The 26809-nt window shown below is 40.0% G+C and overlaps 1 protein-coding gene across 2 annotated transcripts in view; it reads left to right on the top strand.

The window, feature by feature from the left end:
- The window catches only part of LOC126088557 (protein zer-1 homolog), a 160343-nt gene that overhangs the window by 119790 nt on the left and 13744 nt on the right, over nucleotides 1-26809 (top strand). For both annotated transcript variants that reach the window (XM_049906753.1, XM_049906744.1), the window contains exons 8-11: nucleotides 1662-1823; nucleotides 7829-7978; nucleotides 11989-12143; nucleotides 18283-18380. In XM_049906753.1, the coding sequence (XP_049762710.1) occupies nucleotides 1662-1823; nucleotides 7829-7978; nucleotides 11989-12143; nucleotides 18283-18380 (565 nt within the window). The remainder of the gene's footprint in view (nucleotides 1-1661; nucleotides 1824-7828; nucleotides 7979-11988; nucleotides 12144-18282; nucleotides 18381-26809) is intronic.

The following is a 26809-nucleotide window of genomic DNA, read 5'->3' as shown; positions in this document are numbered from 1 at the left end:
TGGTAGCTTAATTTGTGTGTGGAAATAAGGAAACTCAAACGATTGTTGCAAATATTCATAATATTCTTCTCATGAAGAAGACTGATTCATGCTTTAGACACAAGTACTGTTCTGTGTAGTATGAACTGTATTGATAATTACACATTTAAAATTTATTTCTTACTTTGTCCTCTAAAAGTATTTTGTATATCTTGAACAGTATTGACCTTCACTCATTTTATCTTTCACCTACTTGGAAAACATCCTTGGTGTTATTTCTGGAATTCCATTAATTATAGCAACAATGACAATCTACAGACAGTCCAGTAGCTGTTGTGTGTTTATTATATTTAATTTATTATACACACATTAGAAAAAGTTTTGCATCACCTTGGTACCAAGAGTTTCCGCCCTTTTTATTGCTCATGAAAACAACACATTGCATGTTATACCACCATACAGCGAGACCTTCAGAGGTGGTGGTCCAGATTGCTGTACACACCAGTACCTCTAATATCCAGTAGCACGTCCTCTTGCATTGATGCATGCCTGTATTCGTTGTGGCATACTATCCACAAGTTCATCAAGGCACTGTTGGTCCAGATTGTCCCACTCCTCAATGACGATTTGGCATATATCCCTCAGAGTGGTTGTTGCATCACTTCGTCCATAAACAGCCCTTTTCAATCTATTCCAGGCATGTTCGATAGGGTTCATGTCTGGAGAACATGCTGGCCACTCTAGCCGAGCAATGTCATTATCCTGAAGGAAGTCATTGACAAGATGTGCACGATGGGGGTGCGAATTGTCATCCATGAAGACGAATGCCTCGCCAATATGCTGCCGATATGCTCAGAGGATGGCATTCACGTATCGTACAGCCGTTACGATGCCTTCCATGACCACCAGCAGCGTATGCCGGCCCCACATAATGCCACCCCAAAACTGAAGGGAACCTCCACCTTGCTGCACTCGCTGGACTGTGTGTCTAAGGTGTTCAGCCTGACCGGGTTGCCGCCAAACAAGTCTCTGACGATTGTCTGGTTGAAGGCATATGCGACACTCATCAGTGAAGAAAACGTGATGCCAATCCTCAGTGGTCCATTCGGCATGTTGTTGGGCCCATCTGTGCCGCACTGCATGGTGTCATGGTTGCAAAGATGGACCTCGCCATGTACGTTGGGAGTGAACTTGTGCATCATGCAGCCTATTGTGCACAGTTTGAGTCATAACACAGTGTCCTGTGGCTGCACAAAAAGCATTATTCAACATGGTGGCATTGCTGACAGGGTTCCTCCATAGGTGGCGGTCACCCACTTCAGTAGTAGCCCTTGGATGGCCTGTGGATGCGATTGAACCACGGTATTGACGGTCTAGGCATGGTTGAACTACAGACAACATGAGCCGTGTACCTCTTTCCTGGTGGAATGGCTGGAACTGATCGGCTGTCAGACCCCCTCCATCTAATAGGTGCTGCTCATGCATATTTGTTTACATCTTTGGGCAGGTTTAGTGACATCTCTGAACAGTCTGTGATACAATATCCACAGTCAATGTGTATCTTCAGGAGTTCTCGGAACCGGGGTTGTGCAAAACTTTTTGTGATGTGTGTAGATGCATATATATTGCAACAGAAGTAGTGCATTGGTGCACACATACTCATACATTGTTTATTTCATTAGAGGATGCTAGCATTAATTGAAGACAGACTGTCTCGAAAGGTGTGTGATGATGTTTTGGAAGTTGCGTGGTCGACCATGTGGAATGTTACTGATGAGACAGCCATCAACTGCCAAAGGTTTCTTGATGGAAGAGGAATGGAGTTCTTTCTTGGGTGCTTGAGTGTAAGTATGGAAAAATTTAAGTAAGTTGACAACATTCAAACTGATCAATTTCTTGTTTAATTGTGTACTGCAGTACATCATATCACAGTGAGGTTAGAAAAGTCATGTGATACCTCCTAATATCATGTTGGACCTCCTTTTGGCTGCTGTGGTGCAGCGGCTCATGTGGCATGAATTCAACAAGTCATTGGAAGTCCCATGCCATATGGATGGCTATAGAGCCAGCATGGCTCAATATTTATGCAAAAGTGTTGCCAGTGAAGGATTTTGTGCACAAACTGATCTCTTGATTATGTCCCTTAAATGTTCGATGGGATTCGTGTTGGGCAATCTGAGTGAGTAAATCATACATTCAAATTGTCCAGAATGTTCTTCAAACCAGTCATGAACAATTGTGGTCCAGTTACATGGCACATAGTCATCCATAACAGTTCCATTGTTTTTTGGGAACATGAAGTCCATGAATGGCTACAAATGATCTCCAAGTAGGCGAACTTAACTATTTCTAGTCAGCAATCAGTTCAGTTGGACCAGAGGATCCAGTCCATTCCTTGTAAACACAGTCCACACCATTATGGAGCCACCACCATCTTGTACAGTGCCTTGTTGACAGCTGGAGTCCATGGCTTCGTGGTGTCTGTGCCACACTCAAACCATACTGTCAGCTCTTACCAACTGAAATCAGGACTCATCTGACCGCACCACAGTTTTTGAGTCATCTAGGGTCTAGCTGATAAGGTTACAAGCTCAGGAGAGGCACGGCAGGTGATGTCATACTGTTAGCAAAGGCAATCACATGGGGTATCTGCTCCTGTAGCCCATTAGCACCAAAGTTTGCTGCACTGTCCTTAATGATACATTCGTCATACATCCCACATTGATTTCTGTGGTTATTTCATGCAGTGTAACTTGTCTGTTGTACTGACAACTCTATGCAAACAGTGCTCCTCTCAGTCATTAAGTGAAGGCCGCCGGTCACTGCATCGTCTGTGGTGAGAGGTAATGCCTGAAATTGGTATTCTTGGTATACTCTTGACGCTGTGGATCTTGGAATATTGAATTCTCTAATGAGTTCTGAAATGGAATGAACCATGCGTCTAACTCCAACTACCATTTCATGTTCAAAGTCTGTTAATTCCCGTCATGTGCTCATAAACATGTTGGAAACCTTTTTGCCTGAATCACCTGATTACAAATGACAGCCTTGCCAATGCACTCCCTTTTTATACCTTGTGTATGCAATACTACTGCCATCTGTATATCTGCTTGTTACTATCCCATTACTTTTTTCACGTCAGTGTATTTCTGGTGTATATTGTTGACATGTAGAACTTAAAATGTGGTGGAGGAAATTTGATGTTTACTGTACTGATTTTCTGAAGTAATTTTATAATGTTAATGTTACCTTAAGACTATGATCACCGGTTTTTCTTCTCGTTAGTTAATGCAAAGATTCCTATCCATTTTCAGAACAACTGTGTGATTGACTTCTTCCAGTTTTTACCAAAAGCTACAACTGTAGCAGTTGTGCCAATGTCAAGAAAATACCAGAGTTTTACCTGCTCTCTTGCCTTCGTTTATTTTGATATGTTTTCTGTAAGATAAAAAGAGACAATTGTCTCTTTGCATCAGGCATGTTAAGAAAATTGAATACCAGGCATCCTGTTATCTTTGTTGAAAAGAATAACACAAAAGAAAGAGAAAAAATTTCAATTGTGGAGGGAAGATTTGGATCATGTGTAACAAAGCCAAGAAAAATAATGAGAGCTACAGGACTATGTAATTAGAAATAAAAAATTTACAAAATTTGGGCAACAGAAATTACAACATCAGTAAATATCAGGAGCAGGGAAAAATATTAGGAACAACTAATGTTGGCACACTCAAAATGATAGTGGCAGCAGTCACACAACATCATAATTAATAGAGTATGGATGTTTAGGTGCTAAAACACAAAAAATACTCACTGAGTCAGTGTTACCTGATGTTTTTGACTCTAGTAATAGTGGATGAGTCAGTGTAATGGTAGGGTTCACTTGGACTCATTGTTTTCCCATGCAGTGGCAGTTTAGTTACAGTGGAGAGGTGGACAGTGCGACACTATGTCACCCATAGAGATGTTCTTTAAAAATGCAGAATCTTTGACCACCACTCAGAGGAAGTTCTCTCACCAATTCAAGGTCCCACACAATGGTGCAGTTCCAGTCCACAGTACCATTGTGCTGTGAGCTAAGAACTTTCATGAGACAGGTTCTGAATGGGAGGGGGGTTATTGGATGAAGTACAAAGAAGGCCATGTCATTTGAAAATGTTGAAAGTTCTATGTGATGCAATTCAACAGAGCCCCAACTGATCTGCAAGATGAGACACTCAGTGTATTGGGTTACCAAATTCAGCTGTCCGATGCACTTTGCATAGTCTAAGTTTTCAGCATTACATAATTCCCCGGGAGTGGAAGCCTCAAGATTTTGTGAGGAGGAGGCATTTTGCTGAGGTAGTAAGAGATGTTGCAGGAAAAACCTATTGTTATGATTTTAATGTCAGATGGGGCTTATTTTTTTCCTAGACAGCAACAAAACTGTGGTTATTGGTTCCCAAGCAACACTCCCCAGCATCCATCAGATTGCGGTAGAGTTACAATGTGGACTGGATTAGGGAAATTTGGTGTCACAGAGCCTTATTTCTTCAAAGAAAATGGGTGAGCCATCACCATGAACTGTGAGCGTTATTTTACCATGGTGCATGAATTTTGCGTCCCAAAACTTCATCGCTGTGGCATGCATTGTCGAAATGTTTGGTTTCAGCAAGATGGTGCAACAGCTAACACTTTCAATGTTTGTATGGCCAAAGTAAGGAAGTTGTTTCTGATGAAAATGATTTCCAAAACAGGCTATGTTGACTGGCCACATCACTCTCCTGATCTTAGCACATGTGATTTTTTCTTGTGCATTTCCCTCAAGAACAAAGTGTGCATCAGTGATCCACATTCTGTGCTTCAATTAAAGGATGCCTTTGAACAAGAGATTCATGCTGTACCCCATAACACATTAGAGTGAGTGATGACAAACTCTGCTTAGTGGGTCAATGAGTCTGCAGAAAAAGAGAGCAAGCACTTAAAGGGCATTATCTTCCACAAAAGATTAATTTCTGTCAGAATTAACATGTAAGATTTAAACTGCTATTCATTGTATATCTCATGAAATCAAGAAGTTCCTGCATCTCAAAATGTCACAGTGTACTATAAATTTAAAAAACTGTCAGATAATGCTGACTCGCCATGTATTTATCGACCTCAAATACTGCACTTATTAACTAAATATTTGACAAACATTTGAAGAAAAAGCAGAATAGATAACTATATATATGATTGATATGGGTGGTATCTGACAGACACCACTCATATCTATGATTCTATGGGCTGTTTGATGGAAAAGTTTTAGTGTGAATGCACAGCCAACATCCAAACTCCTACAGGAATTAGAAATCTTTGAATAGGAAGTTAATGGGCAGTGGTTGTTGTTGTGCAGTGAGCAGAAGTCGGGAATTTGGATCTGACAAAAAGCATGTCTGGATTGCCGAGGCAGTTAAAGGAACCGTTCTAGAGAAGCAGAGCATCCGGGATCGAGTCTCGGTCTGACACAGATTTTCAGCTCTTGCTCTTGTGTTGACACAATACTCTGTGTGACTGGAAGTCTTTCTTTCTTTCCTATCTTTTTGCCATCCTTTTTTCTTTCTATCCCTTTTACCACAATTATTCAAGAAAGAGAACTCTTTCAGTGGATGAGGAACACCATCATTCAGTTATCAGGCATAAATAGGTGCCAGTTGTCTTTTAAAGAGGCTTTGTACTGTGTGAAAAACTATATTCCATATCACATATTGTCAACCTTGCTTAGTTAAATGAAACTAATTGTTCCTCCGTGAATCCACAGGCATTTGTGTCAACTTTAATTTCACTCATCTTCCCAAGCACTGCAAGAGAACTGTCAAAATAATGTACTGGATCAGTCAATAGTAAATCAGAGGATTCTAAAGTTTCCTTAGAAATGTAAAATTTGATGTTCTGTAAAGCAAATCCCACAGAATTGTAAATAAAAACATACAATATGTGCGTGTTTCGTGGAAATTGGTGGAGTTGTTATGAAATAAAGTCCAATGCCACTGCGAAAATGATGGCATTGCTATCTAGTGGTACAGCTGCCGTAACTCCAGACAACAATGAAGCTTGAGGAAAGTGCAAGTTGGGTTCGTTGGTCTACCAGTAACTTTCATGCTTGAAAACCAAAATGTCATGGACTCAAATAACAGTTGGACTATGGAGTTGTCACTGTCTGTAAACCTAGTGTTCACCTCTCAAGGATGTGGACATTCACCAGAAGCAACACGTGGTTCAGATTACACGTTAAAGTGAAGGTGTTGTTTTCAAAATTACAGTTTAAGTTGAGCTTGATAGTGTAGTGCTAAAATGTGTGTTTTTTTAGCAGAAAATCGTGGCGTCATATCCTGGTTGGAGTACGATTTCTTTTATATATTTCTTTTGTAACCTAGCAGTTATGTTTTAATGGTAGAGAGGGTTTGACAAGAACAAAACATTTCTTTGGATTCTATGTTAAACTGCAGCTCACTTTTTCCTAGTTGGATAACTGGCTACAAATATTAGGCTCAGATCTGCTAAACTATGATAAACTGCAGTCCTGCAGCACCATTTTTCTGTTTGTATGTGAAGATTGCTTTCAGGAACTATTTTATGGACTTTGATACTGCACACTGTCACAACTGCTCCATCAGCAATGTTCCCAAATAGTCATCTGTGATTCAGAGAATCCACTTTAGAATTGAGCTGTCAGTAGCCCCCAGGGTTCAGTCTTTGGTCCAATGCTTTTCTCACTATGTGTCAGTATTTCTCTCTGCTCCATTCATGTGCATAGCACTATGCTAATGACAGCCAATTTTATCAAAGGCCATCCTTAAGAACATTGATATTGCTATTTTATGTATGTATGATGATATTTGTTCAATATGGCAATGGCCATGAAACTTGAGTATTGAACTTAACCGTAAGAAATCACAAGTCATCCTCATATCACACTAAAAGGTGATTAGTGAACAATGTTGTGAAGCATTTCTACCTATTCAAAAAAATAAGAGATCTTGGCAAAAAGCTTAGCTAGAATAATCACAAATAGTCTGTGCCTATAGCAAAAAATAATTTTTATTGCTGCAGTTTCTAACAGTTACTTCATTTTATTAATGTTGATTTTGATTCATTGTGCATTGCTGATGATTCTCATTAGTGATGAGACATATCGAACACAGTGTAAGAATCAACAAATGAATGTGTAGCAAAATACTGCCTGTCAGTAACTTACTTGCATTGGTTGATAAATATGGTATCTAGTACTGGCAAGTATTTGATGTGCTAACACATTTATGAAACCGCTTTTGTTCCTAAATTTTTGTTATTTGTCATTTTTTGTTGTAAATGATTTCCTGTTGCAGTTAGTAAAAAACTATGAGGTTAATATGAGGAATGTGTATAATCTGCAATAGTTATTACTTTATAATGTAACTGGATAGATGAAAAATCTACTCGCCAGGCAGCAGGAGGACACACTTAAAAAGTTATTACATATGGCTATATCTTTTTTATGTGTGTCTCCTGTTGCCATTTTGTAAGTAGGGGTTTTTTCTATCCAGTTACATTTTTTTCAGAAATTGATTATTTTTTGTTGATAGTTAATACTTTATAAGAAATAATTTTCTTTCTGGAAGAAATATGAAATGTTATACCCTTATTCTTACAAACCCATATCCTGTCACCAATAATTTATTATTTGTCAAAATAATATAAGAGGACAAGGCCCTAGAAACACACAATACAAGTAATAGTTGTAACTGTATGCATTTTATTGTTTATCATGTTGTATGCATAAATATTTATTTCTGCTACTTACAATTTTTCTCTAAATGATTATATTTTAAATCCTGTGGTTCCATTATTCTAGACATTTCCAGATAAAGAAGAACTGTTGAGAAACATGATGGGTCTTTTAGGTAATGTAGCTGAGGTGCAGAGTTTGAGGCCACGTCTCATGACAAGCCAGTTTGTCTCTGTATTTGCAGATTTACTAGATTCTGCAAGTGATGGAATTGAGGTGAGTAGATCCAGTAGTTGAATTGTGCATTATCTGTGACTGATTGGGTTTGAAAGAATCTTCCTTTGACACTTATAGTGTTAAGTGAGAGGCTCAGTAGATGAAAGTGAGGAGAATAAGCTGAGGTCTGTGAAACCTTCAATTCGAGCGTGGCTTACCTCCCTCTGTCCATGTCAAGCTGAAGAAGCAATCATTACAAGTCTCAGAGTAGGACAGTACCCATTAACATATGGCTTTTCTTACAGTGCAAGAAACCACCAAAGTGTTAAAAATGTGTTCTCCAGGTGTATATACAGCAGATTTTAATTGAGTGTGTTTTACGACAACCTGAGGGCAGACCTGCATCTGCAACAGGATCCATTCTCTATTTTAAATGGCAGAGGCGAGTGTGGTTCATGTTTTAGGGTTTTGTTTGTTATCAGTGCTCCGTCTCAAAATTTGAAGTGTGAGAATTTAGTGAGTCATGGAGTAGCTTAGTAAGTCACTCCTCAGTAGTCAGCCAGCCACAGTAATCTGGCCCCTTTTTTAAACACATCTTTACCAGCATTTTGGCCTGCTGTGTTTTGTTTGCATTTTATGAACAGTCTTTGGTGATTCTCCCAACGCGAGTGTTATATTTTAAATTCTTGTTTATTGATACAGCTTAGTTTTAAAATTTGTTACCTTTTTAAAACATTTCAACCACTCTCATCTCTATCAAACAATGGAAAATCCATGATGGAATGTAACAATATTATGAGAAGGGAAGTTGCTACTCACCATATAGCAGAGATGTTGAGTCACTGATAAGACTCTCACAATTAAAGCCTTTCGACCATTGGCCTTCTTGTCAACGATACACACACACACACACACACACACACACACACACACACACACACACACACAAACAAATGCAACTCACACACATGATTGCAGTCTCGGGCAACTGAAACCACACGCAGTACGTAATATCCAATCATGTGTAGATGTAGTTCAACTGTCATAGGTAACAAATGGCAAGGATTCTGGGGTCATAGCAAGGGTTCTGGGGTCATGAGATTACATTTTTAGTCAGCATTTTTTCACCAATAAAACTTTGACATGCTGTCTGTGTATAATGGGCACTTCATGCCTGTACAGGATGTCATGACCTGGAAATCATTCAGTGGTACCACTTTTATTACAAGTAACATTTTCACTCTTTTAAAGGTGCAAACAATAAAGCTGGAATTTTCAGTGAATTGCGATTGATGAGCAAAGTATCTAGAAAAAAATTTAAAGCAAATGATTTTGTGTTAACTTTATATTATGCATACTCATTTGTTGTTTATATGTGTCAACGCAAGTAAATTTGTCGAAGCATGTAAATAAACTGTCAAAATTTTGCTGACCTATAGAATTTGTATTATATAAGCTGCACACACTCTGCTGTAACAGGGAAAAAAGGAAACCAATGGGAAAATGGCCCTGTCAGAACTCAATAAAGGTAAATGTGTTTGCCTTTAAAAATATTCTGGAAGAGAAATGGGGAACAAGCTGCCTCATTCCTCATTCCACCTTTCTCACCAAACATTTTGGCATGCAAACATACTTGTATTTTTCTGTGGCTGAAAGAGAGAGTAGCAGAGAGTGACGGTGGAAGAGAGAAGAAACAGTGCCAGTTGGAGAGACAGAGAGAGAAGATGATGATAATGATGATGATGGGAAAGTAGTAGTTAAATGGATGAAGACAATGGCAGTGGGAGCAAAAGAGAGAGGAGATAATGATGGTCAATAAGATAGTAGCAGGGGGAGCAAAAGGATTAGGAGACTGGGGAAATGAAAAAGAGAGATGAGTGGAGATCATACATAGGCGTGGTGGGTCTCAGCTCAGTCTCCAGATGGGCGAATTTTAACATGTTGGTGAATGGGAGGGTGGACTCTGGATGTGGGTGTAGGGGAAAAAATAAGATTGACCCACCATAACTATTGAGCTGCCGAGATATGGTGGAGACAGTGGCAGTGGGAAAGAAACACAAAAGGAGACAATGTAAATGTGAGAGGAGACAGTGGCAATGGAATGTACTGTAAATACGGGAGACAGTGTAAATTAGAGAGAGGAGGGAGACACTGGCAGTGGGAAAGGAAGGCAGAAAGAGCCATTGCAAGTGATTGAGGAGACAGTGTTAATTTGGAGGGGGGACAGAGAGAGAGAGTGCAGACAGTGACAATGAAAGAGAGGAGCTGACATGTCTGCCAGTTTTGGAGGGGGGGGATCGACTTTTAACGGTTTTCCGCCCATTGCTCTAAGCCCACGCGTTAAGAAAAATGACCAATTTCCCGCATCCTCTATACTCATGTATTAAAGCTTGCTGGTTTAGAGGTCAAAACACAGAGCAGACAAACTCTAAGACACTATGGAGAGGAGACAGTGGTGGTTGAAGAGAAAGACAGCACACTGTAAATGAGAAAGAAGAGACATTGGCAACAGGAGAGAAAGTGAATGGGACAAAGGCAATGGCAGTGAGATAGAGACATTGAAAGTGGCAGAGAAGGAGACAGTGCTAATGAAGAGTGAGAGAAAGGTATGCAGACAGTGACAGTGACAGTGACAGTCGGAGAGACAGGCAGGAGAAAGTGCCAATGGGAAGAAAATGAGATAGTGGGAAAGAGAGATATATAAACAGTGGCAGTGAGAAGGAGATGCTGAGTATATAGGCTGAACTACAAAGAGAGAGTGGGTAAAAGCATTTGGAATGTTCTGTGTCAAAGGAGCATGAATATATTCCCATGCCAAATTCGTGTTGAAGAAGGTGGAGTGAGAATTGAGGCAGCTGGTTCCCCACTTTTCTGTCAGAGTCTCTTAAAGAGGAATGTGTCCACTATTTTTGTGCCCTAACGGAAGCATTTTTTTCACTGGTAATAATATTAGTAAGAGGTCATCACAAGTATATGAGACAGTTGGAAAAGTAATTGATGCAAACAGAATGAAAGAATCATGACACAAAGGGAGGAAGATTCGGATTTAATGTGCTGTTGATATCAAGATGGCTAAGGATGAAGCATTAGATGTAATTTATCTGAAGAGATTTTGAGAACTTGTGGAAAATTTAAATTGATATGACCAGACAGCTCCTGCTCTTCTGAGTACTTACAGTATGGGAATGTGAACAGTGAGAGAGAACAGGTGCATCATGTGTAAGGTGCAGAAACATTTATTTAAAGGAAATGGAAGAGGTTAAGTAGTAAAGTAAACACATATTTGAGTTGACTGAACAGTATCAGATGATGTACAAAAATTCTAATATTGCTATGAGAACTCTTGATGTTTTTATTCAGATCTATCTTGTCTAATTATATTGTAAAAGTTACAGGCACTCTGTGTTGCTGCCTAGCAATAGTGTTGTTGTTCTGGTCTTCATTCCAAAGGCTGGTTTAATGCAGCTCTTCATGCTGCTCTATCCTGTGCAAGCCTTTTCATCTCCGAGTAACTGCTGCAGCCTACGTCCTTTTGAATCTGCTTACTGTATTCATCTCTCAGTTTCCCTCTACGATTTCCCCCCACCCCCTTCCCCCACCCTGCTTCCCTCCAGTACTAAATTGATTATCCCTTGATGTCCCATAATGTGTCCTACCAACCAATACCTTCTTCTAGTCAGGTTGTGCCAGTTTATTTCTTTTCTCCCCATTTCTATTCAGTACCTCCTGATTAGTTATGTGATCTAGCCATCTAATTTTCAACATTCCTCTGTACAATGATTGTTCACAAGTGAATCACATTAAACAAAATATTGTAGTGCAGTGAATTGGACTTATTGTGGTACACACCTCACACCCCTGCTGCCCTTGCTCTCTGTCTACCCTTTGTTCATTTACTTGAGGGGACAAAATGGTGAAAAAATAGTATCTTTAAAATGAAGATACTTTTTTTCCCTCGTTGAATGTGTTTTCATGCAAGTGTTTATAATGTGGGTAGTCACATCATTATTTTACTCCAGTGTATCATTTACACATTATATCTCATGCTAAGCATGCCTTTGCAATTTTAGGTTAGTTATAATGCTGCTGGTGTCCTGTCACACATGGCGTCTGATGGTCCAGCAGCCTGGACTTTAGCTGTTCCCAAAAGAGAAGAAGTATTGCGAAGAATGCTTGCAGCAATAGAGCGATGGGATTTGTCAACTGAGAGAAACATCAACTATAGGTAATATATTATCTAAATTAGTAGTAGTACCATCCTGAGCAAAGTAATATTAATTACTATTATTGTTAGTATTTATGATGTTAAAATGACCTTTCATCCTTTAAGCAGTTGAAAACAGTTTCATACTTGGGGAGTTAGAAATAGAATTTTTATTCTTGAAGAATAGGGTAGATTTTCAGCCAGGTAAATAAGTGGGATGATAGGTAGATACTATGGCACTCAGGTTATGCAAAGCATCAAACATTAAGGCTAGATGCTAACTGACTGAGGATAGCAAAATATTATAGTTTATGGATAAGTAAATTATTATGCCTCTTACAAAGTCCTTTGGATTTTAGGCATACATTTTGCAAAGTATTGTTAGCTCTTCGGCATTAAAAAAAAAATGCTAAGAATCTCTTAGCTATTAATGACTGTTGTGCTAGCCTATCAACTTCTCCCTAATGCAGTTCACTACTCTGAATTTGAGTATAGTCATTTACCAACTAATATTGAGTTTTCCGAAACAGTTGAAATGGCTGTCAGGAGGGAGATATCATTTGTCCCACACTTCCTGTTCCATTTTTCTGTATCTGCCTGAAATAATCCTTTCCTTGGCCTGTAACAAATTTGATATTTACTGAATGACCCCTTTGCACAGTTTGCTTGCCAGATATAGAGGAGTGAGTGTTGCTACAATTAGAAGACGATACTGAAATAAACTTGCAAAGAAGCCACTGGAGGCATAAACTGCATTCTTGCATGACCAGTTAGTTTATCCTAATCTCTTGCACCATATACAAGCTTTTAGACAACAAGACCACAAGTTTTTAGCTTCTGTTTTGTTTATTTACTTTGTTAGTGGACTTTATATTATTTGTTTTTGTAGTTACTTGATGAAGTATGGTTAGGAATGTGTGGGTTTTAAATTATGAATTGCGATTTATTCTTTTCATAATTTGCACAGACCCTTCACTGTACCATTCTGCTTTCTGTATATGTGGTGTTTAAAAAACTGTATCTTTTATTCTTACAAGATATTGTACTGTTCAGAACTAGAAAAAAAGTCCTGTGAACATATGTCCCAAAACAAAAACTTGTTGTAGTATGAGACATTTCACACCTAATGAGAATGGCCAGTAGTTAGTGACATGGCATAGGCTGTCTTCCTGTTGCTATTCGTTGCCCATTTCTTATTTGTTGAGTTTGCCTCCCTACCTAGTCCTTTGTATGGTATTCTGTTGTCAGGCATAGCACTACAACTCTTATCATTTGAGGATTAGTTATTCCTAGGAGTGTTAAGAAGGTAAAAAATGTATCCTTTTAAACCATGCAGGAAACTGCAGAAAATAGCATTCTGTTATGGTGTAGCCAATGGCATTAATTCACGGCGGATGCCAAGCCACATCCTAAACTTCGCATTCCATGTGAAAAAATGGTCAGAAGGTTGTTGGTCCCAGTAACTTACATACATGTGATCACTCACAACTTGGACAAAGAATCGTGGGAGCCTTTGCACAGTTTGAATGCAAGATATGAAGGAGTGAGTGTTGGTACAATTAGAAGATATACTGAAATAAACATGCAAATAAGCTGCTGGAGGCATAAACTGCATTCTTGCACCATCCATCTTGCAGAATCAGTTAGTTTATCCTAATCACTTTCACCATATACAAGCTTTCAGACAACAAGACCATCATTCCGGATTACAACTTTCTGTGAGAGTCTACAATAAAATGTCAGTAGGTCCCATCTTGCATTTTATTTGTGGATGAGGTGCAGTTTACACAGAGTGGAGTAATAAATTACCACAGTAAACACATGTGGACAGATGGAAAGCTCAAGTGAGCATGAGAGCTAGTTCCTTAATATCAGTGTGTGGGCAGGAATTTTGTGTTCCACTTGTGGGACCATATACTTTTTCAGACAAATTAATAAGTGCTGCTTATTATCAGTTTCTGAAGCATTCGAAGTAGTTTATGCATGACTGAGCAGCACCTTATTTTTTACACCTCGTATAACAGTGCCTAAACTACTTAACTCAGTGGTGCTTCAGTAATGTACCCTCTCTGTTCACCTGACCTCAGTCTCGTAGATTCTTTGCTCTGGTGCATGTAAAGGTGCTGATATACTCTACACACACAGAAAACGTGCACACATTACAGGAGGGTGTCTCCTATGCATATGGCTGAATCTAAGAGCATCAAGATGTACCTACTCAAGTTTGTGATTCTTGGAGGAGGAGGAGGAGGAGGAGGAGGAGGAGGGCTGAAGGGTTTGTGAGAATTAGTGGTAACTACATTGAGCACCTCCTACAGTGTCAACTCACAGATGGTTGTCATATTATGACAGAATGGCTCACATCTCGCCAAGTATTCAACCACCCTGTCAATTTCATTTCCTCCCTCTTCATAGCTGTTGTCGTTGTTGTTGTCTTCAGTCCTAAGACTGGTTTGATGCAGCTCTCCATGCTAATCTATCCTGTGCAAGCTCCTTCATCTCCCAGTACCTACTGCAACATACCGTATTTACTCGAATCTAAGCCGTACTCGAATCTAAGCCGAACCGGAAAAATGAGACTCGAAATAAAAGAAAAAAAAAAAATTTCCCGAATCTAAGCCGCACCTGAAATTTGAGACTCAAAATTCAAGGGGAGAGAAAAGTTTTAGGCCGCATCTCCAAATCGAAACAAAGTTGGTCCATTGTGATATGATAGACAATGTAGGTCGAATGAATGACGATACAGCTACAGTAGTTTGGTTCGAGTTGTAAGCTTAGCAGTTAAGCTTTACTACGTAGCCATTGCTATGCGTCAGGCGCTCCGTCCGTATTTATACGGATACCCTTCCTTTTTCACGTGCTTCGTCTGGTTTGAATCGATTGCTTATTTTGCTTTGATCTGATAAATGCCGTTTTCTTTGTTATGGGTGTTTACGTCACTCTTAAGCTGAAAATGCATTACTGCACTGTGTCATGCATTGTTTGTCGCATTCTGATAGTGCGTGTTTACGGCCAGTCGCGGCTCGCGGCATGGCTTGCTTTTGTGCGCGCTACCGCCGCGTACAATTAAAAGAGAGAGAGAGAGAGAGAGAGAGAGAGGAATCGTCTCATTAGCGAAACAATGGCAAGAGACTGCTATTTGTTGTTACTTACACTGCTGCTTTCTTTGATAATGATCAAAAGAATCAAATAATAGACTGCGTATGATAGAACATGTTCTGAACGAGAGTTTGTGAAAATTTTTCTCCGTTTGAAAATCTCTGCGGCCGGTTCTTTGTTACATCAAATTCTGCACAGAAATTACAGTCATCTTAGATTTAAAAATCTAGTCACTTGCCGTGCTTCATTTCTGACTGTATCACTATTAGACATAAGAATAATACGAATATAAACATGACATGATATGTATATTCTTCCACGTTTGCTGTTGTCTCACTCTATAGTTTCGTAGTTTATTAGGCAGGCAGGATTTAAATGAGATAGCAGCAAACACGAAAGAATACATGGCAAAATGTTTATATTCGTATTATTCTTATGGTGAAGAGAATACTGTATGTGATTCAAATTTCATCAGCTTCCTATTAGCAACCATCTCTTCTCACAGATAGGAAAAAATTCAGAACGTAGAGTTGGCCATATTGACAAACATCCCAAACAGTCTTGCCAGTCAGATTTTCGTAGTACACTGAAATTGTGCTACATTCGAAGATGAACAATACGGAATTTGTATTTACTTCGTTGGATAATGTATGAAAATGCAGTGGTCGAAACTCGCGGCGGAGAAAAAAAAAACTCGTCTTCCACTTTTTTTAAAAAAAATTATTTACTGACGCAGAGGTTTTGGCACTAGTATTTATCTTTGTGCCTACAAAGTATGCTTGCGTAGCGCTACATGTATACGCCGGCAGAAGTTAGTTGTGGCGGCACGTACGAACATTTTTCATAACTTCCGCTAGCTTTGCACTCGATTCTAAGCCGCAGGCGGTTTTTTGGATTACGAAAACCGGAAAAAAAGTGCGGCTTAGATTCGAGTAAATACGGTACATCCTTCTGAATCTGCTTAGTGTATTCATCTCTTGGTCTCCCTCTATGATTTTTACCCTCCACATTGCCCTCCAATGCTAAATTTGTGATCCCTTGATGTCAAAGGACATGTCCTACCAACCGATCCCTTCTTCTAGTCAAGTTGTGCCACAAACTTCTCTTCTCCCCAATCCTATTCAATACCTCCTCATTAGTTATGTGATCTACCCACCTAATCTTCAACATTCTTCTGTAGCACCACATTTCGAAAGCTTCTATTCTCTTCTTGTCCAAACTATTTATTGTCCATGTTTCACTTCCATACATGGCTACATTCCATACAAATACTTTCAGAAACAACTTCCTGACATTTAAATCTACACTCGATGTTAACAAATTTCTCTTCTTCAGAAATGCTTTCCTTGCCATTGCCAGTCTACATTTTATATCCTCTCAACTTCGACCATCATCAGTTATTTTGCTCCCCAAATAGCAAAACTCCTTTACTACTTTAAGTGTCTCATTTCCTAATCTAATTCCCTCAGCATCACCCGACTTAATTCGACTACATTCCATTATCCTTGTTTTGCTTTTGTTGATGTTCATCTTTTATCCTCCTTTCAAGACACTGTCCATTCCATTCAACTGCTCTTCCAAGTCCTTTGCTGTCTCTGACAGAATTACAATGACATCGGCGAACCTCAAAGTTTTTATTTCTTCTCCATGGATTTTAATACCTACTCCAAATTTTTCTTTTGTTTCCTTTACTGCTTGCTCAATATACAGATTGAATAACATCGGGGAGAGGCTACAACCCTGTCTCACTCCCTTCGCAACCACTGCTTCCCTTTCATGCCCCTCGACTCTTATAACTGCCATCTGGTATCTGTACAGATTGTAAATAGCCTTTTGCTCCGTGTATTTTACCCCTGCCACCTTTAGAATTTGAAAGAGAGTATTCCAGTCAACATTGTCAAAAGCTTTCTCTAAGTCTACAAAAGCTAGAAATGTAGGTTTGCCTTTCCTTAGTCTTTCTTCTAAGATAAGTCGTAAGGTCAGTATTGCCTCACGTGTTCCAACATTTCTACAGAATCCAAACTGATCTGCCCCGAGGTCGGCTTCTACCAATTTTTCCATTCGTCTGTAAAGAATTCATGTTAGTATTTTGCAGCTGTGACTTATTAAACTGATAGTTTGGTAATTTTCACATCTGTCAACACCTGCTTTCTTTGGGATTGGAATTATTATATTCTTCTTGAAGTCTGAGGGTATTTCGCCTATCTCGTACATCTTTCTCAGCAGATGGTAGAGTTTTGTCAGGACTGGCTCTCCCAAGGCCGTCAGTAGTTGTAATGGAATGTTGTCTACTCCCGGGGCCTTGTTTCGACTCAGGTCTTTCAGTGCTTTGTCAAACTCTTCATGCAGTATCATATCTCCCATTTCATCTTCATCTACATCCTCTTCCATTTCCATAATATTGTCCTCAAGTACACCGCCCTTGTATAGACTCTCTATATACTCCTTCCACCTTGCTGCTTTCCCCTCTTTGCTTAGAACTGGGTTTCCATCTGAGCTCTTAATATTCATACAAGTGGCTCTCTTTTCTCCAAAGGTCTCTTTAATTTTCCTGTAGGCTGTATCTATCTTACCCCTAGTGAGTTATGCCTCCACATCCTTACATTTGTCCTGTAGCCATGCCCGCTTAGCCATTTTGCACTTCCTGTCGATCTCATTTTTGAGACGTTTGTATTCCTTTTTGCCTGCTTCGTTTACTGCATTTTTATATTATCTTCATAGCTAAGTGTTTGTATTTCTTCTTGCTCTTTATTATTAATTTTTATTGAGTCTTATGAAATATTATCTTAGCTACTACTGTGTAACAGATATGTAGGTGATAATTACCATATGTAACTGAGAACACAGTAAAAGTAACTGTGGTATCTGATAAAAATTCTTGAATTAGAGACTTGTTAGTGCGCAAGGACGTTTAAGAAATGTTATACATTGTTAACAAATTAAAAAAAATTAATATTTTATAATGTTACTATTTACAAATAGTGTTAAGTAATAATGTTCTTCATATATGCTGTGACTAAAATACTTACTACCATTGACTGACTGATATTTTTGCTTTAAGGTCATTTGAGCCCATACTGTATCTTGCAAGAGTTTACCATACACCAGAATGTCAGTATTGGGCAATTTGGGCCCTTGCAAATTTGACTAAAGTTTACCGTAAGTAACATCTGTTTTAGTTAGTTAGCTGTTTATTCATCTTAAGATCATCTTATAATTATATTAGAGATGCCAGCTTAATGCAACAATGAAACATTATTAACCTTACAACTACCACGTACATGCAAAAATTGCTCATACATTTTCTTTTATTAAAAAATCATAACAAGTATCCTTCTGTGTTTATGGGTCTTTTTCTATTTGTCTTTCACCTTATAAAGTACTCTGCTCTACATTTCTGTGGGTAAACTTTTAAAAATTGCCAATAAAAATAGGGCCTCAGTTGATACTAAATGCGACCATAATGTTATTCTATTTAGTAAGTTTTATGTATATTGTTTACACTGCATCACTAAGCATATTTTTAAGGTCTTGCCAAAGCACTTTATCTTCAAGTGCATACACATGTATCCCAGTATATCATACACATTAAATTCCTGATACATTACAATGAACAACCATGAAATTTTACAGATATTTGATGTTGCGAACGTAATTCATCAGCAGTCGGTATTAAGACCAAGCATTTCAATTAATCTAAATAGTCTGTAAAAGTAAAGAATACAAAATTTTGAAAAGAAATTCAAACGTTTCATTTGTCTAAAAGTATGAAATAAAAAATATTAGGGAAATGTTTGATGTGCATTGTTTTCTGTTCATGATTTCGAATATCATTCAAAGGTATGTAGAACATTTCTCTGGTCTATTATTTCTTTTACACAAATAATTTCACAAAATATTTGACCTATTTCTTTCATTTCTTATTTTAAAGTTTTATTCAGAAAGCATGATTTTACTGAATTCTTGTTTACCTCCTTAACATCATCTGTTCTCGAAAATCCTATCTTTGCTACTACATTTGAAGGGAACCTTTTTGACATTAAAATACTGCACCAAAGTATATCTTTATGTGCAAAGTAGCTAGGCCTTGAACAGAGCAACTTTTTGGCACTTCATTTACATAGCTTGGCAGCAGCTTTTCATGAAATATTTCAATTTTTCCTCAACTCATTAATTAAGTTTTCCTTACTTACCTGATTAGTTTCAGGCAGTTAAATATTTTCATGCAAACTGGTCACTTTGATACCTTGTTTGCCTGTTTCTCTTCCTTTGCTTATGAAAATTCAGACAAAACCTCATTGTGTAATTTATAAGGAGTCTTGTTTTCACTCTGCTCACACATTTAAAAAAGGTATCAAGTGTTAATCACATGGTAAAATAGTCTTTTCTGCTTGTAGTCATTTCCAAAAAATGTTGTCTCGGCATCTTGAACAGTTTATGAGATAAGACAGTTTTTACGACCGCTTGATTCCCAAAGCGCAGGAAAGGATTCAGATGCGCCGCAAGCGAGCCATCTGTGGATATAACAATTAATATCTCAAGAATGAAAAGAGATATCATTCTGGTCTCAACTTTGAATACAGTTTAGATATATTGGTTACATTTCATACACAATAATGTATGGCCTTAAAATTAACTATGTGGAAAGTCTATGAATGTGATTTTACCTCTGCAAATTCTTAAAAATTTTGTGCAGCCATTACTTGGTTTTGTACAGCACAGTAACTATGACAAATAACAAAAATAATTCAGTCCTTTATCTAGCAAAGATATCAAGCTTAAAGATGTGGAAGAATTAAGTTTTTTTCACTGAAGAGTTTTCTTAAAATCGGATGATAATTATTTCATAGCTGCCGTCATGTCCACTCCACTGCATTGCCAAGAAGACACGTGGCTGTCACTCTCTCTGTTGTGCGTGCTGCAACAACAAGATTTAAAAACGTTTGAATTCAAACATCAATAGTTGCAGCACCACAGACGTTGCCCATGTAGGACACTTCCGTAACTATACATGCAGTGGTGTTTCGTCGTCTGAAGCTGTCGCGCACTGTTGGTTGCTTGTCACTTATGTAGGACGCGGTCTAACAGCCAGTTGGAATGAAGACATTGAGCAACAGTATCAGAGCTCCTCAGTTGATGCACCACTATTGTTTTGTATGGTTGCAATTTCAGTTTGTGCGCATCTCTGTGACACACCAGTCTCAAGTGCCAAGCGACACAGAGATTTTCTCTTACTTCTTTCCAAAGCCTCCCCTGTCTCATGAAATTTATTTTCAGTTAAAACACTAGTTTCTCTAGGCCTTCGTTTGTGTAACACAGATCTAGTCTCTTGAAATTTCTATACTAATCTGCATATCATTGAATCATTGGGAACGTACACACCAGGAAATTTTCGCATTAATTCGAGCCGACATTCCACACACAATTATGTTTCTGCATAGTTCAATGAAAGAAACACTCATTGACCCTTCATGTATACCATACCAAATGGCAACTTGACAGGAATGTCGAAACAAAATACCTGAATGCTCAGTTGCACAGTATAGAAGACAAGCACACAGTGTTTCTGTCTGAGGACCGGCCCAGCAACATATGGATAGGGAAAGCCCTGGACTCGGTGCAGTTACAATAATGACATCTAGCAACAATATTTGAAGTGATGAAACTTGACAAAAAAACTCAAAAGAAAACACCAGTACATTCTGTTGCACAGTGTACAGAGAATGCGCAAAGTTTTGGTGACAGAGAACTACGCATAGGGACAGACAGCAGACGCAACGGCAACAACCGACAAACATGCTCACAACCCCAGACATCTTTCATGAGATGCCCTGTACTTTCCCTTTGGGCATCTACAGTCTATAATTGATGTTCTCTCCAAATTTCTAATCTGAAGATTTGTAACAATATTATGAAAACGAAAGTTGCCACTCACCATATAGTGGAGGTACTGAGTCGCAGATAGGCACAACAAAAAGATTGTCACAAATAAGCTTTAGGCCAGCAAGGCCTTCATCAAAAATACACACACACACACACACACACACACACACACACACACACACACACACACACATACGACTGCAGTAGCTAGCAATTGAAGCCACACTGCAAGCAGCAGCACCAGTGGATGATGGTAGTGTTGACTGGTTGGGGGTAAGGAGGCTGGGGTAGGGAGGAGGAGGGGTAGTAGGGTAGGTGTGGGGGACAGTGAAGTGCTGCTTGGGAGCACACAGGGATGAGGTGGAGAGAGGGTAGAGTAGCTATTTGCAGTTGGGTGGGCAGGGGAGGGGGGCGGGGGCAGGAGGAGGTAACAGAAAAAGGAAGAAGTAAAAAGACTGGTAGCAATGGTGTAATGAGGGCTGTGTAGTGCTGGGACAGAGAAGGGGCTGTATGGGTGACGATGGGGGAATGTATGATATATTGCAGGGAAAGTTCCCACCTCTGCAATTCGGAAAAGCTGGTGATGGGAAGGATTCATATGGCACAGGCTGTGAAGCAAGCATTGAAATGAAGGTTGTTATGTTGGGTAGCATGCTCAGCAACAGGGTGGTCCACTTGTTTCTTGGCCACAGTTTGTCGGTGGCCATTCATGTGGACAACAACTTGTTTGTTGTCATACCCACATCAAATGCAGCACAGTGGTTGCAGCTTAGCTTGTAAATCACTTGACTGGTTTCACAGGTAGCCCTACCTTTGATGGGATAGGTGATGTTAGTAACCAGACTGGAGTAGGTGGTGGTGGGAGAACGTATAGTACAGGTCTTGCATCCAGGTTTATTACAGGGACATGAGACATGAGGTAAGGGGTTAGGAGCAGGAGTTGTGTAGGTTCAGTGGATGGCGAAATACCACTGTGGGAGATGTGAGAAGGATAATGGACAGGACATTCCTCATTTCAGGGCACAACGAGAGGTAGTTGAAACCCTGGCGGAGAATATAATTTAGTTGCTCTAATCCTAGGCGGTACTGAGTTATGAGAGGAATGCTCCTCTGTGGCCGGTCGGTGAGACTTTGGGAGGTGGTGGAAGACTGAAAAGATAGGGCACAGGAGATTTGTTTTTGTACAAGGTTGGGAGGATAATTACAGTCTGTGAAGGCTTCAGTGATACCATTGGTATATTTTGAGAGGGCCTGCTCATCACTGCAGATGCGATGAGCAGGGGTGGCTAGGTTGTAAGGAAGGAACTTCTGGGTATGGAATGGGTGGCGGCTGTTAAAGTGGAGGTATTGCTGGTGCTTGGTAGGTTTGATATGGACAAATGTATTGGTGTAGCCATCTTTGAAGTGGAGGTCAACATCTAGGAAGGTGGCGTGTTGGGTTGGGTTGAGTAAGACCAGGTGAAACAAATTGGGGAGAAGCTGTTGAGGTTCTGGAGGAATCGGAAAAGGTGTACTCACCCTCGATCCAGATGGGCTTAGGATTCTGGGTGTTTAGGAAGGATTCCCCTAGATGGCCCATGAATAGGTTTGCATATGATGGTGCCATGCGGGTGCCCATAGAGAAAGTTGTTGGTACACATTATATAGGAGGTTAGGTTCCGGGCAATAGGTTGAAGGTGTTGAGATTCTCTCGGTGAGTAACCAGCCACAATGGGGCATCCTGCATGGTTGGGTTTATGGACTTTAGGAAGCATGTATAAGGTAGGAGAGCGGAGAGTGGTAGGGGTGAGCATGGAGATGGGCTCCGGGGAGAGATTCTGCTATGGGCCTAAGTATTTGAGGAGTGACTGGAGATCCTGCTGGATTTCTGGAATAGGGTCATTGTGGCAAGATTTGTAGGTGGATGTATCTGACAACTGGCAGAGTCCTGCCAGGTAATCCTTGCACTTCAAAACAACAGTGGTGGAGCATTTGTCCGCTTGTAGTATTATAAGATTGGGATTAGTTTTTAGATGGTTGATTGTAGTTCTTTCTGTGAATGTAAGATTATTTTGCATGTTGATGGATTTGGGGAATGATTTAAGGCAAAGTTCGAGGTTAAGAAATTCTGGAAAGTTAACGGGGTGATTTGGGGGCATTGGGGGTGCATCACAGTTGGTTGGAGGAATGAACTGAGTCAACCAAGGTTCAACATTGGTCTTTCTTTGAGTCTGATTGGTAGGGTTGGTGTTTCTAATGCAGGAACCGGGAGGACGAGAGAAGTTCTTTAAGTCCTGCGTGATTGAATTTGGGAGTGGGAAGAAAGGTGAGCCCCTTTGGAAAGGACTGATATTTCTGTGGGGCCAAGGTTTCTGGAGAAAAGTTTGATTACTGTTTTTTGGGTCTGTTTAGGTTCTGGATTCTGTGCGGTGGTGGGAGGGAGTTTTGGAGAGTGGGGTAAATGTAGTATGTCTGCGAGACAAGGTTTGTCAGCTGATGGACGTGTGGGAGGGTTGGAGGCTGTTGTAGACGTGGTGGACAGTGGTACTCCAGGTGGGAGTAGGAAGTGAGCAGGGTGGAGAGTTTTCTGAGGTGGTAGTGTGCATTTTCTCTGGTTACTGGCGAGCTAGAGTTTCAGTGTGTGTTATGGGTTCCAGGAATTAGGGATTGCTTAGCAGGATAATTTTGTGAATGGAGAGAAGGCACTGTAAGCAGGTTTGGGCTTGGTTGATATGGTTTTGCAGGACTACATTGGTGAGGGCTAAGGCTTGGCAAAATCTGAACAGATGGAAGTCATTGTGGAAGGAGGGGTGGCAGCCGGAGATGGTAATTTGATGGTAAGACCATTTGGGGGGATTCCATGAGCCAATCAACAACACAGGAACAGTATGTGGCAAGAGATAAGGAAACTTTTCTGTATTGACACAGATGGAAGGAGCAAGGTTCCATGGTGGTGGAAAAAAAATGCAAAAAATTATGTAAATAAAAATTTTAAACATTGATGAAATACAGTGGCAGTCACGAGGTCACTTAAGTCTAAGAACTGCGTCAAACCTCTGCTACCATCACACTAGTGACTAGTCTAGTGTGATGGTAGCAGCAGTTTGATGCAGTTCTTAGCCCTAAGCGACCTTGCGACTGCCATCGTGTTTCGATGGAACATTTTATTCCCATTGACAAACATGATATACGAGGGCATTTCGAAAAGTAAAGATACAATGGCTCACAATCCTTAAATAGAACATTTATTTAGAAAACGTCAGTCACATCTTATTAACTGGATTATTTGTTATTTATCAACATAATCACCCCCGTTATCCAAACATTTGTCAAGTCGGTGCACAAGCTTTTGTATTCCACAGTCATAGAAGGTTGCCGCCTTTTGTCAGAACCACATTTCAACTTCATCTTTGATCTCTTCATTGTTGTGGAATGATTTTCCACTAAGATTTGACTTCAGGTAACGGAAGACATGGAAGTCGGTGGGTGCAAGGTCCGGGCTGTGTGGCAGATGGTCCAGTACGTCCCATTTGAATTGTTTGAGTAGTGCTTTGGTTACGAGCGCTTTGTGAGGCCGAGCGTTGTCATGAAGCAAACGGACTCCACTTGTCAGCATTCCCCTGCGTTTGTTTTGAATTGCCCTTCGAAGACATTTCAAATTATGGGAATATGCATCAGCATTAATTGTCATTCCAGGAAGTATAAATTCCAACAGAAGAATGCCTTGTCTCTCCCAAAAAACAGAAGCCATGATTTTCTTCGCTGAAATCGACCTTTTGCATTTCTTGGATTTTGGTGAATTCGAATGGTGCCATTGCATTGATTGTTGCTTGGATTCAGGTGTATGGTGATAAACCCACGTTTCATCACCTGTCACAATGTGATCAAGGAACTCATCACGTGCTTCAGCATAACGTGTGAGGAAGTCGAGTGCAAAGCCCATCCTTTTATTTTTGTGTTCTTTCGTTAACAGTTTTGGAACCCAGTGCACACACAATTTCCTGTACCCTAAATTGACAGTCACAACATCATAAAGAGTTGTCATTGACACGTCCGGTATGATCTGATGCAATCCTTTCAATGTGAGACGTCTATTCGCACGAATTGCTTCCTCCGTTCTCCGAAGAAGGGCATCAAAGATCATAGATGGCTGACCTGTTCTTTGTTTTTGATGAACATTGGTCCTACCTTCAGAGAAATGACAACACCATTTCGTTACATTTTGTCGACTCATAATGTTCCCATAAACAGAAACAATTTATTTGTGAATATCCACTGGTCGCTGACCTTTTACATGAAGAAAACTTATGACGGAGCACACTTCGCATTTGGCGGGATTCTGAACTGGCGCAGCCATTTTAAACACGACCTACTCCAACCAGAAGCGATGTTCAACTGCCAAACGACCGCGAGGAGAAAGCTAATGGTTCGAGGTTAACACCAGTGTTGCCAACTTGCTCACCAAAACTCTTCTGTTCCTCTGGCGTACGGTGTATCTTTACTTTCCGAAATACCCTCGTATTTTTACAGTTTAATTTTTATTCCTGTGATAATGTGAATTTGACAAGAGCATTTTTGCTCAGATGATTTTCCCCTATGGTGTGATTATATGTAATCCTATGTAATTTTTATTCTGATGGAGACCGTCTTAGTGCTGTCGAAACCATGGTCAGTTTGACAACAATTTTATGCAGCTGAGGTGGCTATATGTATATTCTGGAATTAAGTTACATAAATTAACATAGAATTATTTCCAGAAAACTTCACAAAAATACACCCAAATACATGGGAAAATCACGAAAAGGATGAAGATGCAAAAGCGGGAAACAAGATGAAAACAGAGGGATTCAGTGATAGCGAAAGGCAAACACTCACTAAAATTGGCATGAAGTCACAATGAGCCTCCTCCTTACCCCCACCCAGTCACCACTCCCATCACCCACTGGTGCTGCTGTTCGCAGTGTGGCTTCAGTTGCGAGAGACTACACTTGTGTGTGTAAGTTGCAGTTGCGCTCTTGTGTGTGTGTGTGTGTGTGTGTGTGTGTGTGTGCGTGTGTGTGCGTGTGTGTGTGTGTGTGCGCGCGCGCGCGCTTCGCCTATTTTTGATGAAGGCCTTACTGGCTGAAAGCTTATTCGTGACAGTCTTTTTGTTGTACCTATCTGCAACTTGGCACCTCTACTATACAGTGAGTGGCAACTTTCCTTTTCATATTATTGGTACCTGAGGTATTGAAGATACCTCAGTAGTAGATCCAGGCATCCTGTCCAGGGAAGACAGGGACCCAGGGAGACTGAGGGTGTTATACTGCTCCCCCTAACCAAGTTCGGGGTGTCATCTTCCACTGAAACTGACACAGAGCCCAGTGAAGCTCACTTCACCTGTTGGGAAATCTGCTTTGTTCTGTTTCAGGAGGAGGCAAATGCAAAACGGTAGGTGTCTGTTAATTGACAGTATTTCAAACCTACAGCAAAGACTGTGGTTCCCAACCTGAGGGTGATAACCCCCTCTTGACGTAAAATGAGTTTTTCTGAGGGATAAAGTAGAAAAGCTGTTCAGTTAATCTCTTAAGGAGTCAGTAAAAGTTAATCTGCATTACTATCATTTACCAGCATGAGTGGGAAGTCAAAAGCAGCAGGATTGTGGTCTATTGAGACTGCGGATCCACACTATGTGATACTACTGATAGCATTAGTTGGGACCCCACTACTGTCATGTGAGCATAGTA

This window comes from Schistocerca cancellata, chromosome 1, assembly GCF_023864275.1.
Source record: "Schistocerca cancellata isolate TAMUIC-IGC-003103 chromosome 1, iqSchCanc2.1, whole genome shotgun sequence".
Lineage (NCBI taxonomy): Eukaryota > Metazoa > Arthropoda > Insecta > Orthoptera > Acrididae > Schistocerca > Schistocerca cancellata.
This window is presented reverse-complemented; position numbering and strand designations above follow the sequence as displayed.